The sequence below is a fragment of the Taeniopygia guttata genome, chromosome 3, assembly GCF_048771995.1.
Source record: "Taeniopygia guttata chromosome 3, bTaeGut7.mat, whole genome shotgun sequence".
Taxonomy (NCBI): domain Eukaryota; kingdom Metazoa; phylum Chordata; class Aves; order Passeriformes; family Estrildidae; genus Taeniopygia; species Taeniopygia guttata.
In genome coordinates, this window is record NC_133027.1 from 67,909,604 (window position 1) to 67,928,932 (window position 19,329).

The 19,329-nt window shown below is 39.1% G+C and overlaps 1 protein-coding gene across 3 annotated transcripts in view; it reads left to right on the forward strand.

Annotated features, from left to right (window-relative positions):
- UST (uronyl 2-sulfotransferase) overlaps positions 1-19,329 on the forward strand; it is a 149,520-nt gene that overhangs the window by 71,611 nt on the left and 58,580 nt on the right. For all 3 annotated transcript variants that reach the window (XM_072927066.1, XM_030268195.4, XM_072927067.1), the window contains 2 exons: positions 1,362-1,517; positions 8,064-8,143. In XM_072927066.1, coding sequence (XP_072783167.1) covers positions 1,362-1,517; positions 8,064-8,143 — 236 coding nt within the window. The remainder of the gene's footprint in view (positions 1-1,361; positions 1,518-8,063; positions 8,144-19,329) is intronic.

Sequence of the window (19,329 nt, forward strand, 5' to 3'; positions counted from 1 at the left end):
CTGAACAGTTGCTTGATGAATCTTTTTCCTTCCCTGATGAAGATCTATTAGCAGTTCAAATGCAGTGAAGAAGTACTCTGCACTGAAAAGTTCCATATGCCTCATCTGACTGCTTTCATGTTAGAATTCCTTCTGCTGGAAAAACATGATTGCATCAAGAGCAGGAGTAACTATACATGGAGACACACCATCATTTCGGCCATTTCTTGTGCTGAACACAGGTTGCCTGGAGCCCAGGTGCAAATTCTATGTTAGGAAACATTTTGTGCCATTGGCATAATAGAAAAATCATATTTCCTTGAGTGCTGTATATGCACCACTGTGGGCGAAACTGTTAGCTCCTCTGTTAGCCATCTTAAAGACTTGGAAACAGTTTCCTCTGGGCCTATATTATCACATGCTTCTATATGCTATAGCAGCAAATGCTGTATATATATATGCTATATGCTATGCAGCAAATACTTGTGTAGTGCAATAGTGTGACTCCAGAATGCCTTTTGTTGAAACAATAGCCCATAGACATCATCCAGGAAGAAAATAAGGCTGCATCTGACATACTGTGAGACACTGAGTTACTTTTTACTTGTTCTGGTTTCCTGGAGAGGAGAGCAGGGTGCAAGAGTTAGTGTGGGTGGGACACCATTCCCAGTGGCCAAGTTGGATGTTTCTGATCTTTTGAGATTTAATGAACATTACCTGTACAGAGGTGATCAGACTGTGCCAGTTGGCCTCAGGCCCTCTGTGGCCCTATGTTGATTATTCTGCACATAGATTCTTGATTAGTGGCGTGATTTGTTCTCTGAGTCTATTTGAAAGATTCATGTTTATATTTGAAATTAAAAGGGTTGATTAATTTTAGATCTGTGCAACTGGTTGTTATTTGGTTTCTTTTGTTTCTTTTTAAGCTGAAGTTTTGCAATCCAAGCATTCATTCCTCCTGCATTATGTCAGCTTGACTTCAAGTTGCCAAAGTGTAGTGCAAATTCACTCTTTTAAATTCTTTTTTTGGGAGATAGTCAACTAAAGATGAGTATTTGCATTGAGATTACAATCAGTAAGATCAAGATCATTACCAACATAATAATAATAATAATTACCAACATAGTGTTTCTGGAGTAGTTGCCAATCTGTTACATTCAACTGCATCTCAAGGGGGAAATCTCACCTTGCCACCTCCCTGAGCCTTGCTGTTTCTCTTCTAAAGAGCTTCTACCTTGCTAGAGGAAGTGAATGCTTCTGACATGGGACCTAGAAATTCTCCTCTATGTGTCTGTTGGCTTAAGGTAAAAACATGTGATTTTGAGGTACACAGAAACAAAATATCAATGTACTGACTCCAATTTTTTTCAATCTTTCATTAGGTACTTCCTTTCCCCAGTCAAGTGGTCTACAACAGAGTTGGAAAGTGTGGAAGTCGAACTGTAGTTTTGCTTTTAAGAATTTTATCAGAGAAACATGGATTCAACCTGGTTACATCTGACATACATAACAAAACAAGACTGACCAAAAATGAGCAGGTAAGTTAGTCCTGTTTGTCTTAGGTCCTGTTTATTTATTACATGTATGAAACTGAGAAACAAAGGCATATGCTAGCAGACAATCCTGTTGAAAAGATGTATTGCTACTTTGTCCTGAGCAATCATACGGAATTCATAATTCTCTAAGTGACTTCACTTAATAAGAGAAATGGGTGGCAGAGCCAAGAACAACATGATGTGGCAGCTAACCAGAAAAACTAACTTCCAGTGAGACAGCTCTTGAATTTAGTCAGCATAGCAGTTAGACTACCAGTGAGGCAAGAATGGATAGTACAGTGAAGTTAAGTGCTAACAGATCTGGGACATGCATTAATGTATCTGCAGCCATTTATCCTATAACCTTATTCAGACCTAGCTTGGGTCTTAAACAGAGCGGGAGTAAGTAATATCCAAAAAGGTCCTTTTTGATAACTTTTTTAATTCACTTCTAGTAATCAGTTGCTTCAAAAAGTTGTTTCCCAGGGTCATGTTAACCCATGTTTCTATACTATGACATGTCCTTGATCCTATCTCAGTCTCTTGCTTATCTATCTTTTTCATGTTTATTGCACAATCCTCACTGAGGGAAGTGGAAATATATGAAACCTCTTTACTCAGACACTCTTTTGCACATTCCCTTAGAGTTGTAGAAGGATTACTTTTGCAGGTTTTTTTCTATGATAGATCCAGTTATTAAAATTTTATTCTCTTTATGGGTACGCATGTACCCACTGTTAAGTATCTCCTCTGTTAGTAGATTGATACAAGCAGTGCAGGAAAACCTCAGACTCAAAGCCCACGTCTGCAGTCAGATGCTGCACACAGTGCCCACTGCTGCTGTTTTGAGCTGCTGATCAGGTAAAGGCTGCAGCTGCTGCCTGTGTCACTTCTAGAATCTGCAGCCCGCAAAGCACAGAAGGATGTGTGCAGTGATCAAGATACGGATGTGGGCCTGCCAGTGACATTGTGCTGTGATTGGGGGTCATTTACTTGCAGCCTGTTCATGAGCACAAGTTTGTTATTTCAGATGCAGCAGTTCATTCAAAATGGAAATTTAGGAGCAGATATTGCTCCTGCAGGTCCATTGGGATCCCACCGCAGCTGGCTGACCTAACACTCCATAACTCAAGTTCAGCCAGAGGTGGGTTCAGCTGGGCAGGGCTGCCATGCCAGCCCAAATGTGGCTGCTATGCATGGTTGAGTGTGGCACACCAGTGACAGGCTGCGGAGGGGGACAGAGTCCCCTCACTGCCCCTGCTTGTGGCGCAGGAAACTGCTGCTTGCTGCAGCATCCCCGTGTGTTTCCTACCAGCAGCACCGCGCAGCCTGCGAAGGTTGCAATAGGTCCCATCAGAAAGGAGTCAAACTATCCCGTGCTACAGAGCCTGTCTGCTCAGTTTTTTTGCTGGGATATGGGATTTCTGTGGGTAGGACTGCTTTTGTGTTTTGGGCAGTTTGGGTTTCGTTTGTATCTTTCATCAGTTTTCGTTGCTGATTGGGGGACATACCATAAATCCCAAAAATTTTTCAGGTGCTAGTAATCGTCAGCTTTCACCATGATCAGCTTCTTCCTTTCAGTTCTGTTCTGTCCTTCTCTGTTAGGTGGATTTTCCTTTGTTAAAACATGATACAAGATTACTTCTTCAAACTTTTCTGTGCTTTAGTCCAGCATGTGGAGGTTCCAGAGAGGCCCAGACTTACTTTTGATGCAATACACTGACAGATAATTGTCTTTGCATTACCTTTTGCACTCCCTAAGAGGTTAAGTTACTAAACAGCAAATGTGCTCAAAGTATTGCTAAAGAGCTGATTATTTACTCTGTAGATTGCCCTGCCATAATTTGAGTCTCTTTATTTTTATTTATGGTTTATTTCCATAGTTACAATTGGCTCATAATTTCATGAGTACTTTTCCTGAAAAGTGCCTTTGATCACCAGAGAACCTGCTTGGAGACAGTAACTATTCTGTTGTTCAGGGCATTTTTTGTTGTCTTCTCAATTTTTAAGAGCAGAATATGAAAAAATAAATGATGTTTTCCACCTTTAATGTGGTGTAACAGGAGGAAGTTAAGGCAATGAATGATCTCAGGCTCCAGGCATTGGAACAAGAAAAAAGAGAGCTGGGCTGGGCTGTAGGCTTCCAGCATGAGTATGGGCTTCTCACTTGAGATGATATGTCTCTTTTCCTTCTGTCAGTTCTCTGTCCTGTGTTTGGTTAAAGCCCTGATCCAGCCAAGACTTTTCTGTAAATATTTAGCTTATGCAGTCTGCTGTTGTTAAATAAAGTTAAGCATGTAGGTGTTTTTAATGACTGTGGGGATTGCACATAATTGGAATCCATATTCTCATTGCCTTTTCCAGTCTGCTTCCTACTAAGAAATTTTCCCAAATTATGTGTGTCTGCCAGCAATTAGAAGTGCAGCCTTTGAACATCTGTGGGCATAAGGGAGTGAGTTCTGGAAACAGATGTATTAATATATGACTTGCCATTTACTATAATATTTTCAAGCGAATTAAATACAGGAAATAACACATAATATTAATATAATTGATGTCGCTTTATGTCACTCAAACTGTTGCAAAATGAAGTCTTCCCCTGCCCTGACTTTGTCCTCCACTTCCATCTTATTGCATTCAGGGAAGTAAGAATGAGTATCCTTATAGGTATAGAAATGCCAGTCACATAAAAGAGTAGTTGGTAGTTTATCCTCAAATTGTTTCCTTCTACCACTCATCATTATGGCTGTGCAGCCAACTTTATATGTAATTCCAGTTCAATGCACTAAAAATCCATCACTAATTTTTCTTAAATGCTTTTAAAGACAGAAAATTGGTCATACCAGCTTGGGGAGGTGAAGAAATTCTTGAAACCATTCCAAGCTTTTGAGAGCTGAAAATGAAGATCAAGTCTCATTCCTTGGTGTTGTGAGCTGTTTATGGAAATGAGTACTGAGATGAAAGTGATATACCAAAATTCTTGTAGGTACTTGTGCCTCCTGAGCCCTACATGCCTTCAGTAGAGAGTGAAAGCAGTGGAAGAACATAAAGAGCTCACAGGGAAGATAGATACAGAGATGTAATTTTTTGTCCTTTTTGTGTCAATATTAGCGGAGACCGTAGTGTGATACAGGAGACCACATCAGAAAATCCCAGCTGCCTCACCATTTTTATACATTTTGACCTCAAATTCTCACACTGAAATACAGCATTTAAAAAAGAAAATAGTAGCATTTTGGCTGTTGTTTTTGTGGGATTGTTATCTGATTATTTCATTTTGTTCCCAGTAGAATTTACTTAGCGCAAACCTCAAAGTGGGGCTGCTCTGAGTGGTTAGCACAGGGACTGGACTAGCCATCTCCAGCAGAGAGAAAGGTGTCCTGTCTCAAAGGCCAGAATTGAGTTTTTGTGCAGGAACAAGGCTGTGGGTAGGGAAAATCCCTCCCCATCCATCTCCAGCCCTCCTGGAGTCACTCCACGGTGCCATCTGCTGGAGCATTTGCAATGCAGCAGCACTTTGCAAGTTAATTTCAATTAACTTGCAAATTCGGGGTTCTTAAAAATAGTTATTTTTTTATTAGTATTTTGTTTAATTATTATTTTTAAACATTGCAAATTAGTGTATTTTTCAGTAATGTTTCACTGAAGCTGCCTAATTCCTTCAGGAGAGCTCTGGGCAGCTGTGAGAGAGAGTAGCTCCTTATGAACCCTAGAAGGTACATGTGTCTTTTGTATTTCTCCAAATATTTCTACAGATTCTTCCTCCAACCATGGATGTGTTCTGACTCATCTCCTCTCTAACAGAGTTTTCCAGGGCTGTTTATCTTCTGCTGCTTGTATCTTTTTATTTCTTTTCGAATTTAGGGTGATATGACCATCTGTACTTGTGTGTCATTCTCCTTCATCACTCATTTAATCCAAAAGCACTTGTTTTCTTCAGCCCTCATCCTCTGCTCACTGTAGCTCTCTGTGGGTCCACTACATATTATTTTGTTTCTTTCTTGCTTCATCTTACAGAAACAAACATGCAAACCAACAAAAAAATCTAACAACCAGAAACAACCAACCAAACTTATTCTTCTGAGATTTTTCTTTTTGTTGTTTTCTTTTTTTCTCTTATTAACATAGTCTTAGAAGGAGGGGGGGATCACTATGTCTTTCTGAGCAATAGCAGTTCAGGATAGCATGATAAAAGAGGGAGAGGCCCATGGGAAACATGGCCACAATTTGCATGTGGCCATGAGCCATTACAGTTACTTATTTTTCCCTCCTGACATCTGTGTGTTGTTTCAGTTAAGCCTTACTTACCCTTTTGGCAGGGTTTTTAGAAGAATGGATTTTACTTGTTTGTTCTTATGCATGTTGTAGCTTTATCCACATCTGCTTACAAGTCCAGTTGATCATTAAGTGTCTAAATATGAAGGTATTCTAAGTCAAAACAAAATTCTATTTCTGCTTTGGAGCAAGCTGTTGTCTTAGCTTAAGAGCCTGAATTTGGTAGCAAGACATAAAAAAAAAACCCAGGAGCCAGATGCTGTCCTGCACTGTGTGCATCTTTCCAGCCTCCCTTTGCTCCTGAGGCTGAAGTGCCTTCAGAGCACGAAGCAACAATACTCAGTTCCTTTGTGCTAAGTATTGCAAAGCTTCCTAGGCTTTCTAATTCTGATCTGGACAAGCTTTGCTTTTCAGGTTTATGAATTTCTTACCCAATGCATTTATAGTGTACTGAAGAAACTGTGAAAAGTCCAGCTTATGCTTGAATCAAGCAGTCCAGACTCCATATATGAATAGCTAAGGAAGGGATGCTATTCCCTTTCTGACTATTTCTTTAAATTCCTTGTGTTATTTTTTTTTAATTGCACATGTTCTCTCCATATTCTCTTGTTTCTCTTTTCACTTTATATTGTCTTTCTTTTGATGATCTCGTTTTACGTTCCATTTCTTTGGGTTTTCAGCCTTTTTTAGATGTAACATACCTTGCTATACTTTCTCAAACCTTACATGGTGTTATGTATAAGGTCTGTACCTAATATACTTTGATGTACTCAAACTAGTTAGACCAGAAAAGGTCCATCCTGAGAAGATGGACAAGCTGAACTGTTTGCTTCAGTACCCATCATACATGTATGTGTATAGAATTGTTGAAGACAGGGGGAAAGTAGAGACAATGAGTAAGTGTGTGCACTGTGGCTGTAGTTTATGTTGGCCGGAGGAAGTCAGGGTATGTGTACTGGGAAAAAGTGGAGGATGCAAGATGGATAAGAAGCAGTAAGATGTGACACAAATTATAAAAACCATGGCTAAATATCAGTCTATTGAAACTAGACATTAGAAGGGGAAAAAATTTGGCAACCGCTGTCTCTTAAATGGGGTTTGGTGTTTGCTATGGTATGGGCAGAATTTTTTACCATGCTCTTTTTGCTGCTAGTAACTCCACACATGCCAGTTGCTTTATTTTGACCACACAACAGGCTGGACTACAGGTTTTGCTTATTTTATCTATGTCAAATATAGCATTCAAGTTTTAGAAAATACATTTTTTGATTACTCACATAGATTGATATGATTCAAATCAGAACATGTAGTTCATAGACTTACCTCTTTTTTTTCCAGTGTATGAATTGCTTTCTACTACTCAGTTTGTAGAATAAATCAATAAACCTGTCATTTCAAGTGCCTTTGTGTTCAGTTTCATAGCATAGCCTGCATTTGAACATAGAACAGAAAATTGGAAAATAAATCTTAGGAAATTATTAAGAAGGAAGTAAAATTAATTGAAATATTGACTCTCTAGCATGATGCTTCACTAGACACTTCCAGTTTCCTGTAAATCATAGCTAGAGCTCAGCTTATATAAAATATATGGTCATATCTATGGTGCTGTTTACATTTTTCTATCTTAACGGTCTGAAAACTCAAATTATTTAGTTTTTTTTTTTTTAATTAACATTATGTGAATGGCCTTGAACTAGAATTTAGCATCATCTTTCTAAAAGTGCCCATTTGGTTTGTACTCCTCATTTATTGTAATAGGAGAAGGAACTGCAAGTCCTGATTTCTATATTTAAACAAGAAAATCAGTTGGTGTCTTGACCGTGTTGGCAGTGTTTATTGTTACACAAAAATGACCATTGGTTCAGCTCCCGCTTTCTGTTACAGTTTCAGACATTTTGCATTTTTGGCACAGGGATGAATAGATCTAGTATCTTCAGAAGGTAGCTGCCATTTGGAAGGCTCTTGCAGATTTAGAAAGAGTTTAGATTTTTCCTTTAGTTTATGTCTTTCTTTAAACCCACTTCTGAAAGCATTGTGGAAGTATACAAGCTCCATGGTAGCAGAATGGTGTCTGCAGCTCAATCTTTCTTGGTTAGACATAAAATATTCATCATGCTACCTTGATAACAGTATTTCAGAGGGATAGTGGGGAAGGAGGTCCTGATTAATTCAGACTTGAAAATTATATCATCATCTGCTGTTTGAAAGTTTTATGTTTGTCTCAAATTGTGCATTGCTGTAACATAGAAAATTTGATTTGTTAATTCTTTTTAGATGGAATTGATTAAAAACATAAGCACTGCTGAGCAGCCCTATTTATTCACTAGACATGTTCATTTCCTCAACTTTTCAAGGTAAGGCATTTTTTTGGTCAAAAATATTTTGAATTTATTTCTATTTATTGTAATACATAAAACTTTTTCCCTCTTTTACTTATAAACAATACAATGCACTTTTTTCCCCTTCCTTCTGGCACTAGAATTCACATTCCAAAGTTGTTGGTTTTTTCCCCCCACACTCACTTTTCTGTAGCATAATTATGTACATGCTTGTAAAAAGCCAGGATACTATTATATGCTTTTACCTCTTGAAATGATTGTGATTTACAATGTTTCCAGTCAACATGCAAGAGATGGTAGGTCTATAAAATGTGCACTTGTTTTAAAAGTGGCAAAACACTTTTGTTAGCATTTCATCCGTGTATAGCCAGACACTAAAAGGAGATTGAAGACTGCACTGAGTACATTAATTTTGTGCCTGGAATGACTCTTCACCAATATAACCAATTTAATTTTGTTCTGACAAAATAGTCCCCATTCCACAGGCTATGGAAGTATTTTTAAACCATGCAAATGGATTACACTCTGTATCATGGGAGTGCTGTTTCTTCTGGCAGATATTTTAAAAGTATGCAGCAAGACTCTAGGGACTTTTATAGCACGGAATGTGAAGAAAATTGAATTTGGATGAAACTTCTAAAGAATTTTTGGAAGGACTTGAATGAGTGATGCCAGTTAGCATTTAGCCAGGATACAGAGGTTAAAGCTGACTGCAAATGGTTATTGCCCAGGCTGTAAATTTAATCTGATAATGATATTCAAGAACCACACTATCTGTGCCACCAGATTGGATTCTTTGCATTTAGATTTTAAAAAATTCTGTAAAATTATGATCGTACTGCAGATCTTTGCCAAAACTTGCCTAAATACACAGCATGGTACATTTTGTTTGCATGGTAATGTGAGTGCATGGCTTCAGGCTTCTGTAGACAGTGTAGTAAGAAATTATAAAACTGGAGGCAGGATGTGTTTATTTTTTTTCTTGGAAAATAAAATATTTTGAGCAATTGGAAATTCACTTGATATAGAACTTAACTATGGCCATGATTTTATATATGGAAACAAGAGGAGTTAAACAAAATTTTGATCTTGTGTGTTCTCTCTTCTGATTCCTTGAGAGTTCCATTTGTATTACCATTAAAAAATAAAAATCATTATGACTTAACACTTTTGGTAAATTATCTTTTATGTCTTCCAAACTGGTAGATCAAAAGAGTAGCCTCATGTGAGGGTCAAAGGGATGTTTCCTAATTAAACTGATTTTACAGAGATGGCACTCAACATTAGGTATGAGAGAAAAAGATCAGCAGTCTTAACCTCTTGCTCCTCCCTATGGATCCCATTTTTTATACCTACGGTACATCCTTTCCACTAAGGTATCACGTTTCTTCTGTAGTGTATACATTATGTATATACAGTGTATTTACCTTTTTCTTACTATACAAATCTGTGAAAATACAAAACAGTTACATAAGACATATAGAATTATTTGTGGTTTCTCTTTTGGACCTTTGTTGCAAAACTGAAAACATACCTTTTGTTTTAGTGAGAGTATCCTTGGTTTAACTAGTAGGTGTCAAATAGTGAAAAGGCTGATGAATTTTCTAGATCAGACAGCACTGAATCGCAGCAACATTGCATCCTAGTGTTCAGCATTTCTGAGTGCTTTTTGATAAATTAAACATTTTTTGTTTCAAAATTTATTAGCCGTGTTAAACTTAACAGTGAAGTAGCATGTTTTATATTTTCTTGATTATTTAATTCTAGGGTTTTTTTTAAACCTGGGATTTCCATTAGGAAATGGATTGTCAATTATTGCATTTACAGAAATTTCAGGATGTGATTTAAATACACATTATAAACATTACAATATTATGAAAGTGTTCTAGTTTTTCTTGATTTCTTTAAGCTATTTATTTATCCCTTTTTATCTGCAGTGGTTAGCTGGACTCAGATTGCCTGTGCTTGAGTGTTTTCAAGATGTGTAGGGTTTGCATTAAGCCATTTAGAACATATCACCAAGGTACCAGAGAAGCAGAGAAAATGTAAGCAAAGTCATGAAAAATGTGAATCTGATTTGCTTTGGCTTAAAATAGAGATGTAGAGTCATTTAGGGTGGAAAAGATCCTTAAGATCATCAAGTCCAACTGTTACCACAGCACTGCCACTAAACCATGTATCTGAGTGCCACAGCTACATGTCTTTTAAACATCTCTGGGGATGTGGACTCAATCACTCTCCTTGACAGCCTGTCCCAATACCTGACAACCCTTTCCATGAAAAAAAAAATCTGAACATCCAATCTAAACCTCCCTGGTGCAACTTGAGGCTGTTTCCTCCTGCCTGGTCACTTGTTACTTGGCAGAAGAGACCAGCCCCCACCTGGCTACAAACCTCCTTTCAGATAGTTGAAGAGAGTAGTAAGATGTTCCATGGACCTCCTTTTCTCCAGGTTAAAGAACCCCAGCTCCCTCAGCCATTTGTCATATGACTTATAGCCTAGACCCTTCACCAGCTCTGTTGTCCTTCACTGGACACACTGCAGCACCTCAGTGTCCTTCTTGTAGTGAGGGACCCAAAACTGAACTGAGTTGTGGCCTCACCTGTGCCGAATAGAGGGGAGGGTCATAGCCCTTGTCCAGCTGGCCACACTATTGCTGATACAGGCCAGGATGTTACTGGCCTTGGCCACCTGGGCACACACTGGCTCATGTTTGGCAGCTGTTGACGAGCACCCCCAGGTCGTTTTCTACCAAGCAGCTTTCCAGCCACTCTGCCCCCAGCCTGTAATTCTGCTTGGGGTTGTTCTGACACAAGTGCAGGGCCCAGCAACAAGCCTTGCTGAGCCTTATACATTTGCCCATCAAACCAGTCTGCCTAGAGCCCTCTGCAGAGCCTTCCTTCCTTCCAGCAGATCAACTCTCCTGCTAACTTGGTGTTGTCTGAGGGTGCACTTGATCCCCTGATCCAGATCATTATTAAAGCTGTTAAACAGAACTGACCCCATACTGAGCCCTGGGTAACACCACCTGTGACTGGCTGCCAGCTGGATGTAATTCCATTCACCACCATTCCTGGGCTCAGCTGTCCAGTTTTTCACTCATCAAACTCTGCACCCATCCAAGCCATGAGCAGCCAGTTTGTCTGGGAGAATGCTGGAGGAAGCTGTCACAGGCTTTAGACAACATCCACAGCCTTGCCCTCATCCACTGAGCAGCTCATCTTGTCGAAGGAGTCGGTCGAGTTGGCTGAGCGAGACCTGCTTTTCCCAAACCCAAGGTGGCTGGGGCTGGTTCCCTGGTTGTGTGTGTGCCCTGTGATGGCACACGGGATCATCTGTTCTACAGCCTTCCCTGGCCCCAATGTCAAGCCAGCTGACAGGCCTGTTCTTCCCTGGAGTCTCCTTCCAGCCCTTCTTGTAGACGGGCCTCACATTTGCTAACTTCCAATAATAGGGACCTCCCCCTTATCCAGTACTGTTGGTAAGTGATGGAAAGGGGCTCCCTGAGCACTTCTGCCGTCTCCTTCTGGACCCTTGGGTGGATCCCATCTGGCCCAATAGACCTCTGTGTAGCTAACTGGTGTAGCTGCTCAGTGACCATTTCCTCTTGAATTAAGGGGACTTCTTTCTGCTCCCTGTCTCTGTCTTCCAGCTTGGGGCAGTTATTTTTGGGTACCTCAAAAATAACTAATCTTTTATTAAAGCCTGAGGCAAAGAAGGCATTAAACACCTTAGCCTTTTCCTCATCCTTTTTGGTGGTTCTCAGCTTCCCAAACAGTAGTACAAAACAATAAACTTGGTTCTTTTTAACATTGCTGATGTGAATAACAGCAGTGACAAATCTGTCATATTTTCTGCCTTTGTGCCCTGTACCTGCTTATAAACCTGTCAGCACCTAAAGCTTTCTGATTATTCAGAAAAGTATTTACTTATGATTGTTTCCAAGTGAAAACAAAAAAAAGGCTATATCTTCTTTCCAGAATAAATCTCAGGGGAAGTGAGCTAATCCTTCAGTGGTGAGTTTGAGTACATACATGTTTCTGAAGCACCATTAGTTTTGCTGAACAAAGTTCTAAAACCTTGAAAATCTCATCCTGGCCTGAATGCTTGCCAAGGCCATTTTCCCCTCATTCTTGAACAGTTTTCTAAGAGTGCCTGTAGGTTCAGCCTAGTAAATGAATCCTCCTTTACTTCATCTTCAGATTCAGTACTATCTTTTCTCAATCCAAAGTAGTGCAAAGAGGCAGACAGAAAGATAAATATTAAAAGGAGATATGAAAGCAAATCTTATGTGAATTTTTGCAGACATAACTCTACATAGTTCCAGCTTCAAACAGAAGATATAAAATTATCAAACTGTCTTGTTCTTCTTTCACGTTAGTGAATTTCTACATAGCCCTTGTCATACAGAAAGCTTTTATTCAAAGTGTTTTGCAGCTTCTGTTCCCAGTCTATCCAGTGCAGTGATGGTTAGTTTTAGGGGATGACCCCACGCTTCTGGAGGGTGGCTATTCCTTCCAGTCCATTTCAAGACTGTTTATTTTGTAGAAAGTGGTGCTGTTTTTTTTTGGGTTTGGGGATTTTTATTGTCTTTTTCTGATTTGAAGTTTATATACTAATGTTGCTGGGAAAAACATCCAAAGTGTTAATCAGGAGCAAATATTAAATAATGTCTCTAAGCAGGTAAAGATTCCAGGCATTGCTGGTAGATCAGGCAGTCCAGTGTTGGAGTGCAGAAGCTGTGAAGAAGCGGAATAACCTGCAGAGAGATAAAAAGCTATTTCAGAATAGCTGCAATTTGTTCACTGTGCATCACCATAAGTGCCTGCTGTCATCTACTTAGTCCAAGAAAAAATTAATCAGGAAGAAGCTTCAAATTTGTGGAAAAACCCCCCTTGATTTCTCAGTAATCTGCTGAATTAACTGTAACAGTCACTGGGCAGTGATTCAAGACACTGGGTGAGTGCTCCAAGTGTCACAGATTTCAGAGAAGCGGGAAGAACGTTTGCAGGAATGCAGAGGCGAGTGGCAAGGCCGTGGTTTTGGGTAAGGATGAGTCAGAGATGTGGAGAATTGCACAACATCTGTTTTGGCCACGGGAAAAGAAGCATGTATCTCTCCAACATCAAACTGTTATCTTCCAGGCATGCATTTACATACCCCTGTTTGGGCAGAGCAGGGAGCTCGGGCATTCCTTCCTGTCTTGGGGTAGAGTGAGCGGTGCAGGTCACTGTGTAAAAATCTAATGACATGCCTCTCTCAGTGACTGGTGAGTTTTGCCTGTTTGAAGGCTAGCTGATCAGGGCAGGGTTACGTCAGAGAAGGGTGAAGCATTAATACAACCACCTAGAAAGTGAAACAGGCTTTTTCATGTCTCACTGGAGCGGAGAATTCTTTACTTTCTGCAGTAGCTATAGGCCACTGAGGAATTAATTCCTTTAAAATTTCCTATAATGTGCTAAGAAGATGCAGAGATAAAGCACTAATTCTACTTAATTTTACAATTTAATTAGCCCTTATAATTCAGTTCAGTATATCTTACTTGTTCAGTCAGGATGAATTATCACCCAGCACTGCTGTGTCAGGAGTCATCCTTTCTGTGCTGTCACGTTGGTGCCCTCTTCTTCCTTTCAGCTGCAGTTTTTAATATCTTAAGTGTGTATTTAACATATGTGCATGTGCTTGAGGGAGGGGACAATGCTTCACTCTTGGCATGAGTTTCTAAAGAAATGAGAGCCATGCAGCAGTTTCAGGTGTCCTGCCTGTCTTTCTATCCTCTCTCTCCTGAATTGCTAAATTATTTCTGAACATGTTGGCCACTTTAAAACCACATGGAGTAGGTCACTTGACTTTTGAGGCAGCCACACTGCAGGTACATCTGCTGAAGGGAAAGCCATGCAAAAGAGAGCTGGTGGACTTCTGCTGGGCCCCAGCCAGCGGGCACCTCCCTGTGCCCTGCTTGGATGCCAGCCCCTGCTCTGTTGTGTCCTTGCTCAGTGTGAGAGGTGTGGGGAGACAGGTTTAGGAGAGGAGAGAAAGGTCTTTGGGTCTTCTGCTTGGGAGGGAGCTTGCCTTTAGTCCCTAGAATCATCATAAGACATATTTCCAGTTTTCTGCTTTTCATTAGCAGAGTTCATGTGTAAAGTTTTTGTTTTTCTTGAAACATGCCTTTTTTGGTAGACAGTCTGTATCAGCATGGCTGTTTTTTTCTTTGTTACTTTTTTGCACAGATAAAATGGCCAACACTAACTAATAAAAATGAATAAATTGAGCTGCTTTAGTGGCAGACATTGTCACATGCAGCAGTGATGATCAGATTGGCAGTTTTCCTTCAACTCTGACCTGAATTCTGACCTATGGATAGCAATAAATCACATGCTATATGAAGGCAGGGATGAACAAAAAAATTTGGTCTGGATATGCCCAAAAGGAAACTTGATTTCTGAATGCTCCTGAGCCTTTTTTGTTAGCCGTTGGTTCTCTGTTTTTTCTAATGCAGAAGCAGCTCTAAAAATTGTGGTTTTACACAGCACTTCGATGTTACACCATTCCCTTATTCTTTCAAAATGTGTCTATAGCTAACAAACAAAAAGGAGGTAAATCTGGATTAATTAACTTTGTCATGTGAATAAGCTTCATGTCTGAAAGCTGAAACACACTCTGTGCTGGCAGCTTGTGTTTGGAAGCCTTGCATGTTAGTTTGTTGATAATTTGGAAGAGCTGGATGATACATTTACAATCTTTTTTTGGCAAATAAACATATTGCTTTGCAATGACTTAACCTACATATGTATATCTTTGGTCCACTGATTTGGAAATAGAATTTCACTTTTTTTATAGACTGACTGGAGGTCAGTAAAACCAGAGTGATTCTGTGATGCTGTTTTCATTGTCTTAGAGTCATGCAATTTTTGTCACAACACCCAGATTTTTTAGTAATTTGAGGATTATTGTTTCTTCTTTTCTTTGGAACAAGTAATGCCACACAGCATGTTCATGTTTTATAGAACATGTCTATTATGTCTGTTAACCATGCTGCACTAGCATTTGAAAAGAGTGTGTTGGGCAAATGCATGGAGCTGGCATAACAAGATGCTAAATGTCCAGGACCCTTTGAATGCAAACTCAGGTATATTTTGTACAAAGAGCAAAGTAGTTGGATCAGCTTGCACTGACTCTATACAGTTCAGCTGTGGGAGGGATTAGGTTCTTTGCCTCCTTGAATCAGCGTCTTGAAACAATGATTGCAACCCAAGATTATTTATTAAACTAATTTTATGTTGTGGGATTTTTTTATCCTTTTGAAAAAAAATACACACTTAGGGAAATGTCATTAAAAATCTGGTAGCAAAAACCAAAATTACCCTCTGGGTAAGCTGTTAAAAGTAGGGAAATGTCAGCTAAACTCATGTGCATGGCCTTAACACTGTGTCTTTATGTGTGTTCATTATAATCTGTACTTTTTGCTAACACATCATGAAACACTTTCTACCATCATGGGAGGTCTGCCTTGTAAAGTACACATTTCATGAATGGCCACATGGTGCTGTAATCCCTCCTACATATTTTTTTTTCCTTTTTTATACTACCTTTTTTTAATTATGTGAGTGTGTAATGATGCTTTTTAACTGTGACTTGATGGAAGGCTAAACACAAATCTAATGTGCAGTTTGACCTTTATGTGATCTAAGTAGAGTTTTTTTGGTGTTTATTTTTTTTTTAAAGCATTGCTTTATGGTGAGTTTTCCCACACATTTTAAGATCATTTAGTTTAGATTTTATTCCCCGAGTTTTCCTGTACTCTTTGCATAATGGAATTTTTATCTTTTGTTGAGCTTATAACATGATATTCTCAGAATAGAGATTGTTGCTTGAAGTCTAGTTACTGATGGTGAGGGTAGGCATAACTCCATAATTATCCAGTTTTTACTGTTGTTCAGCTTCTATGCTCACAATCACACTTCAGATTACCAATTTGAGAGTAACTTGATTTAAGAAGGACGATTATTAGTCCAGAGGGATCCAAAAGAGAATAAGAATGATAAGATATTTTTAAAAATTACCTAAAATCACAGGAAAAGAAAAGCAATTAGAGAAGACAGGGAAAGAGGGGACTGTCATAACACTATGCAGTTCTTAATGAGTAATGATAATGCAAGTGGTGGACTGGAATTATATCGAGTCCTAGATCAGACATTTAGGAAAAGGTTAGAACAACAAGGACAGCAAAGCAAATACAGAATAGATTGTACTTCAGGATTTTGAAGCTGTTAGTGGCAGTTGCATAGCTGATCTTGCCTTTAGACAAAAAGATCGACGGTGACAGTTCTGAGTAATTTTGAAGCTTTTTTTATCCTTGATAAATAAGTTTAAACCCGAAACTTTCATCTTTCAGGAAGGAAATGTAAGTCTTGATTCTAAATCACCAGTAACAGAGAATCTGCTGCACTTGATAAATTCTTTCAATAGAGAATTGTTCTCCCAGACAGTAAATTATGAGTTATTTTTACTCCTAATTTTTCAGAGAAATCCAATTGACTCCTTTTCCTTAGATCTCAGAGTGTATTTGTCCACTATGTAAAGACTCGACAAATTTTTCACCTGAGTACTTTCATGTATAATTTCTTACACACTGTCATGCAGTCAACTCTCAGCCTTCTCTGTGTTTTTTCCTTCTCATTCTTTTTGCAAGCTGGAGGCTTTTAATTTTTTTCATCATTTTTGTGATGCTGCAATATACTTTGTTCATGTTTTTCTGAAAATGGACTCTATGAATCGTCACACGAGTGCTGTGTCAGGCCTTTGCTCCTCTTGCCTCCTGCTTCTCAAAAAAAGGGAAACTAGGATTATTATTCTGGACTGTAAGGTTTCCCACACTGCTGATAAACTGTGGAAGTATGCATGTCCTTGCCAGAACTATTCCTTCCCTGTGAATATGCTCTTCTTCAGGTTCTAGATCCTTTGGTTTTCATTTGCTATACTACAGGCAAAATGTTTTCTTATGTCTTTCTTGCCTGGTGGCTCAAGCGGCTCTTTATCAACAAACCACTCCCTTCATTATTCCCTCCTTTTGCAGCTTTGTTTTCTGGAAATACTACCACTTTGCACAGAGCTTCTAATCACAGATTATTGCAATAAACTGTGTAGGTTCATAGCCTCAAGCAAAGTGACGTCCACAGTCCCTCTCTGACGGCAGATTTTCATATCTGCGACGGGGCAGCCATGTTATAACTTCCACTTACATTGATTTTTATATTTTATAGATTGCATACATGATATATACTGCTGAGTTACAATGGTTTGTTTTTCTGTTACACACAGTTCACTGTATTTCAGTTTCCATGTGGACATTCCTAACCTTGACTTGCTCTCTGCAACAGCCTTTTCCACAGGATGGCTGGAGTCTCCCATACTCCCTTTGATAAATGTATTCATACAGGAAGTTGAATATGCAATGCTGAGTACATTGCAGCATCCTTTGCATAATAACCTTCCTAAGAAGTTGAGCCCCAGGATTTTATGCTAATGTAACTACTTCAGCCAAATCTGTGGTCTCATTCAATTTTGAAAATACATCTTTTCTACCTATCATGTTTGTTGATTTAATATTTTCCAAAGAGCTGTATCAGCTATTCTACTACTTGCGGGAAATTTATTGTAATACTTTGTAATTAGTTTTCCTATTCTTCTATGTAATGCACAGCATTTGCATCTCTGAATTACAGTGAAACATTAATCAGAGGTCCAGAGAGATCCTGAGCCAGACCTTTGGAAGTCTTAAATACAGAGTATCTGGAATTAGGTGGTTTTAATTAATGCGGAGTTTAGCTGCTGTTAGTCTTTCATGGAGAGTTAGTTTTTATGCTCTTACTTGATTCCAGCTGTAACTTTGCATTACATAAATGAAAATATAGTTGGTATTTCCTTTACTTGGGACCTGTGCAGAATACTTATCCATGTTTGTGCTGTTCATTGTGAATTTATATATTTAACTTCTCTGATATCCTCAGGAGATTGAAAAGCATAGAGTAGAAAATATACCTTAATTGTTTAGCATGCATAAATGACTGACAAAATACAGCATAAAATATTCTGGTAGATTACAGGATAGTGAAATACAAGGCTTTACAGTGTTATCTTTTAGCCATTCAGTGGTCTGAGGCAGCTTACTAAACAATTCCTAGAGGACCTAGTTGTAATTTTACAGTGATGTGACCCAGACACATCATTTCAGAAACTGAAATTTCTACTATTGAAATCTCAGGTCCAGAAAGGGTGATTAATGAGGAGTGTGCACTGTTTTACTGTTAACCTTGAACCACTGGGCATTTTGTATCCCTGCACACACCTCTTATTGAAGGGCAGGTCAATCAAAGATAAAGTTTTGAAATGAAAATGCTTATTTCATAGCGTCATAGATCTATTAAGGTTGGAAAAGTCTGCTAAGGTCATCAAGTCCAACTGTTAGCCTACACTGCCAGTCCACCACTAAACCACGTCCCTAAGTGCTGCATCTACATGTTTTTTGAATGCTTCCAGGGATGATAATTACATCACCTCTCTGCCATACTTGTTTTGTGTCTAGGATAAACTAGAGAGAGATAACAAAAAAGCAGACTGGCATAATTTTTTGTTCAGTTTGCTGGGGAGAGGCAGCCTGGTTAGTACTCTGCAAGAAAGGAAAAAGACTTCATGAAGCCAAAGTTTTTAACTGAAGTCTGCTCTGCATAGTCCTTGTACCAGTTCAGCTATGCCAGTACTATTAAGACTGAAATAACCATGTAGGTGACATAGGTGCATCAGTAGAGAAATGCCCTGTATCAACTCCCCCAGTTCTAAAGAAAAGGTTGAAAACATGACCACAGCATGAGGGTGAAGGCTGCAAGAGAAGCACTTACAGGCAAGAGCAGGAAGATAAACAAACTCTTGATTATGGAGTCTGGCAGTACCTCAGCCCATTCCTCTTTGCATCTCATCCTTGAGGAGGATCACTGGAGCATCCCAGAAGTGCCTGGTGCTTTGTGTGCAGGGGATTGCTTTGCCACAGGTTTGTGCTGATGTAAGATGTTATAAAAACTAATATTTCAAAAGAACTTTTTCAGAAGATAAATGTTGAGGTAACTGCATCTTATGTAAATCCTAAAAAGGTGAAGGTTCTATCTTAGTGCTTTTATGTGACCTCCCTGTGAAGCTGTGCTGC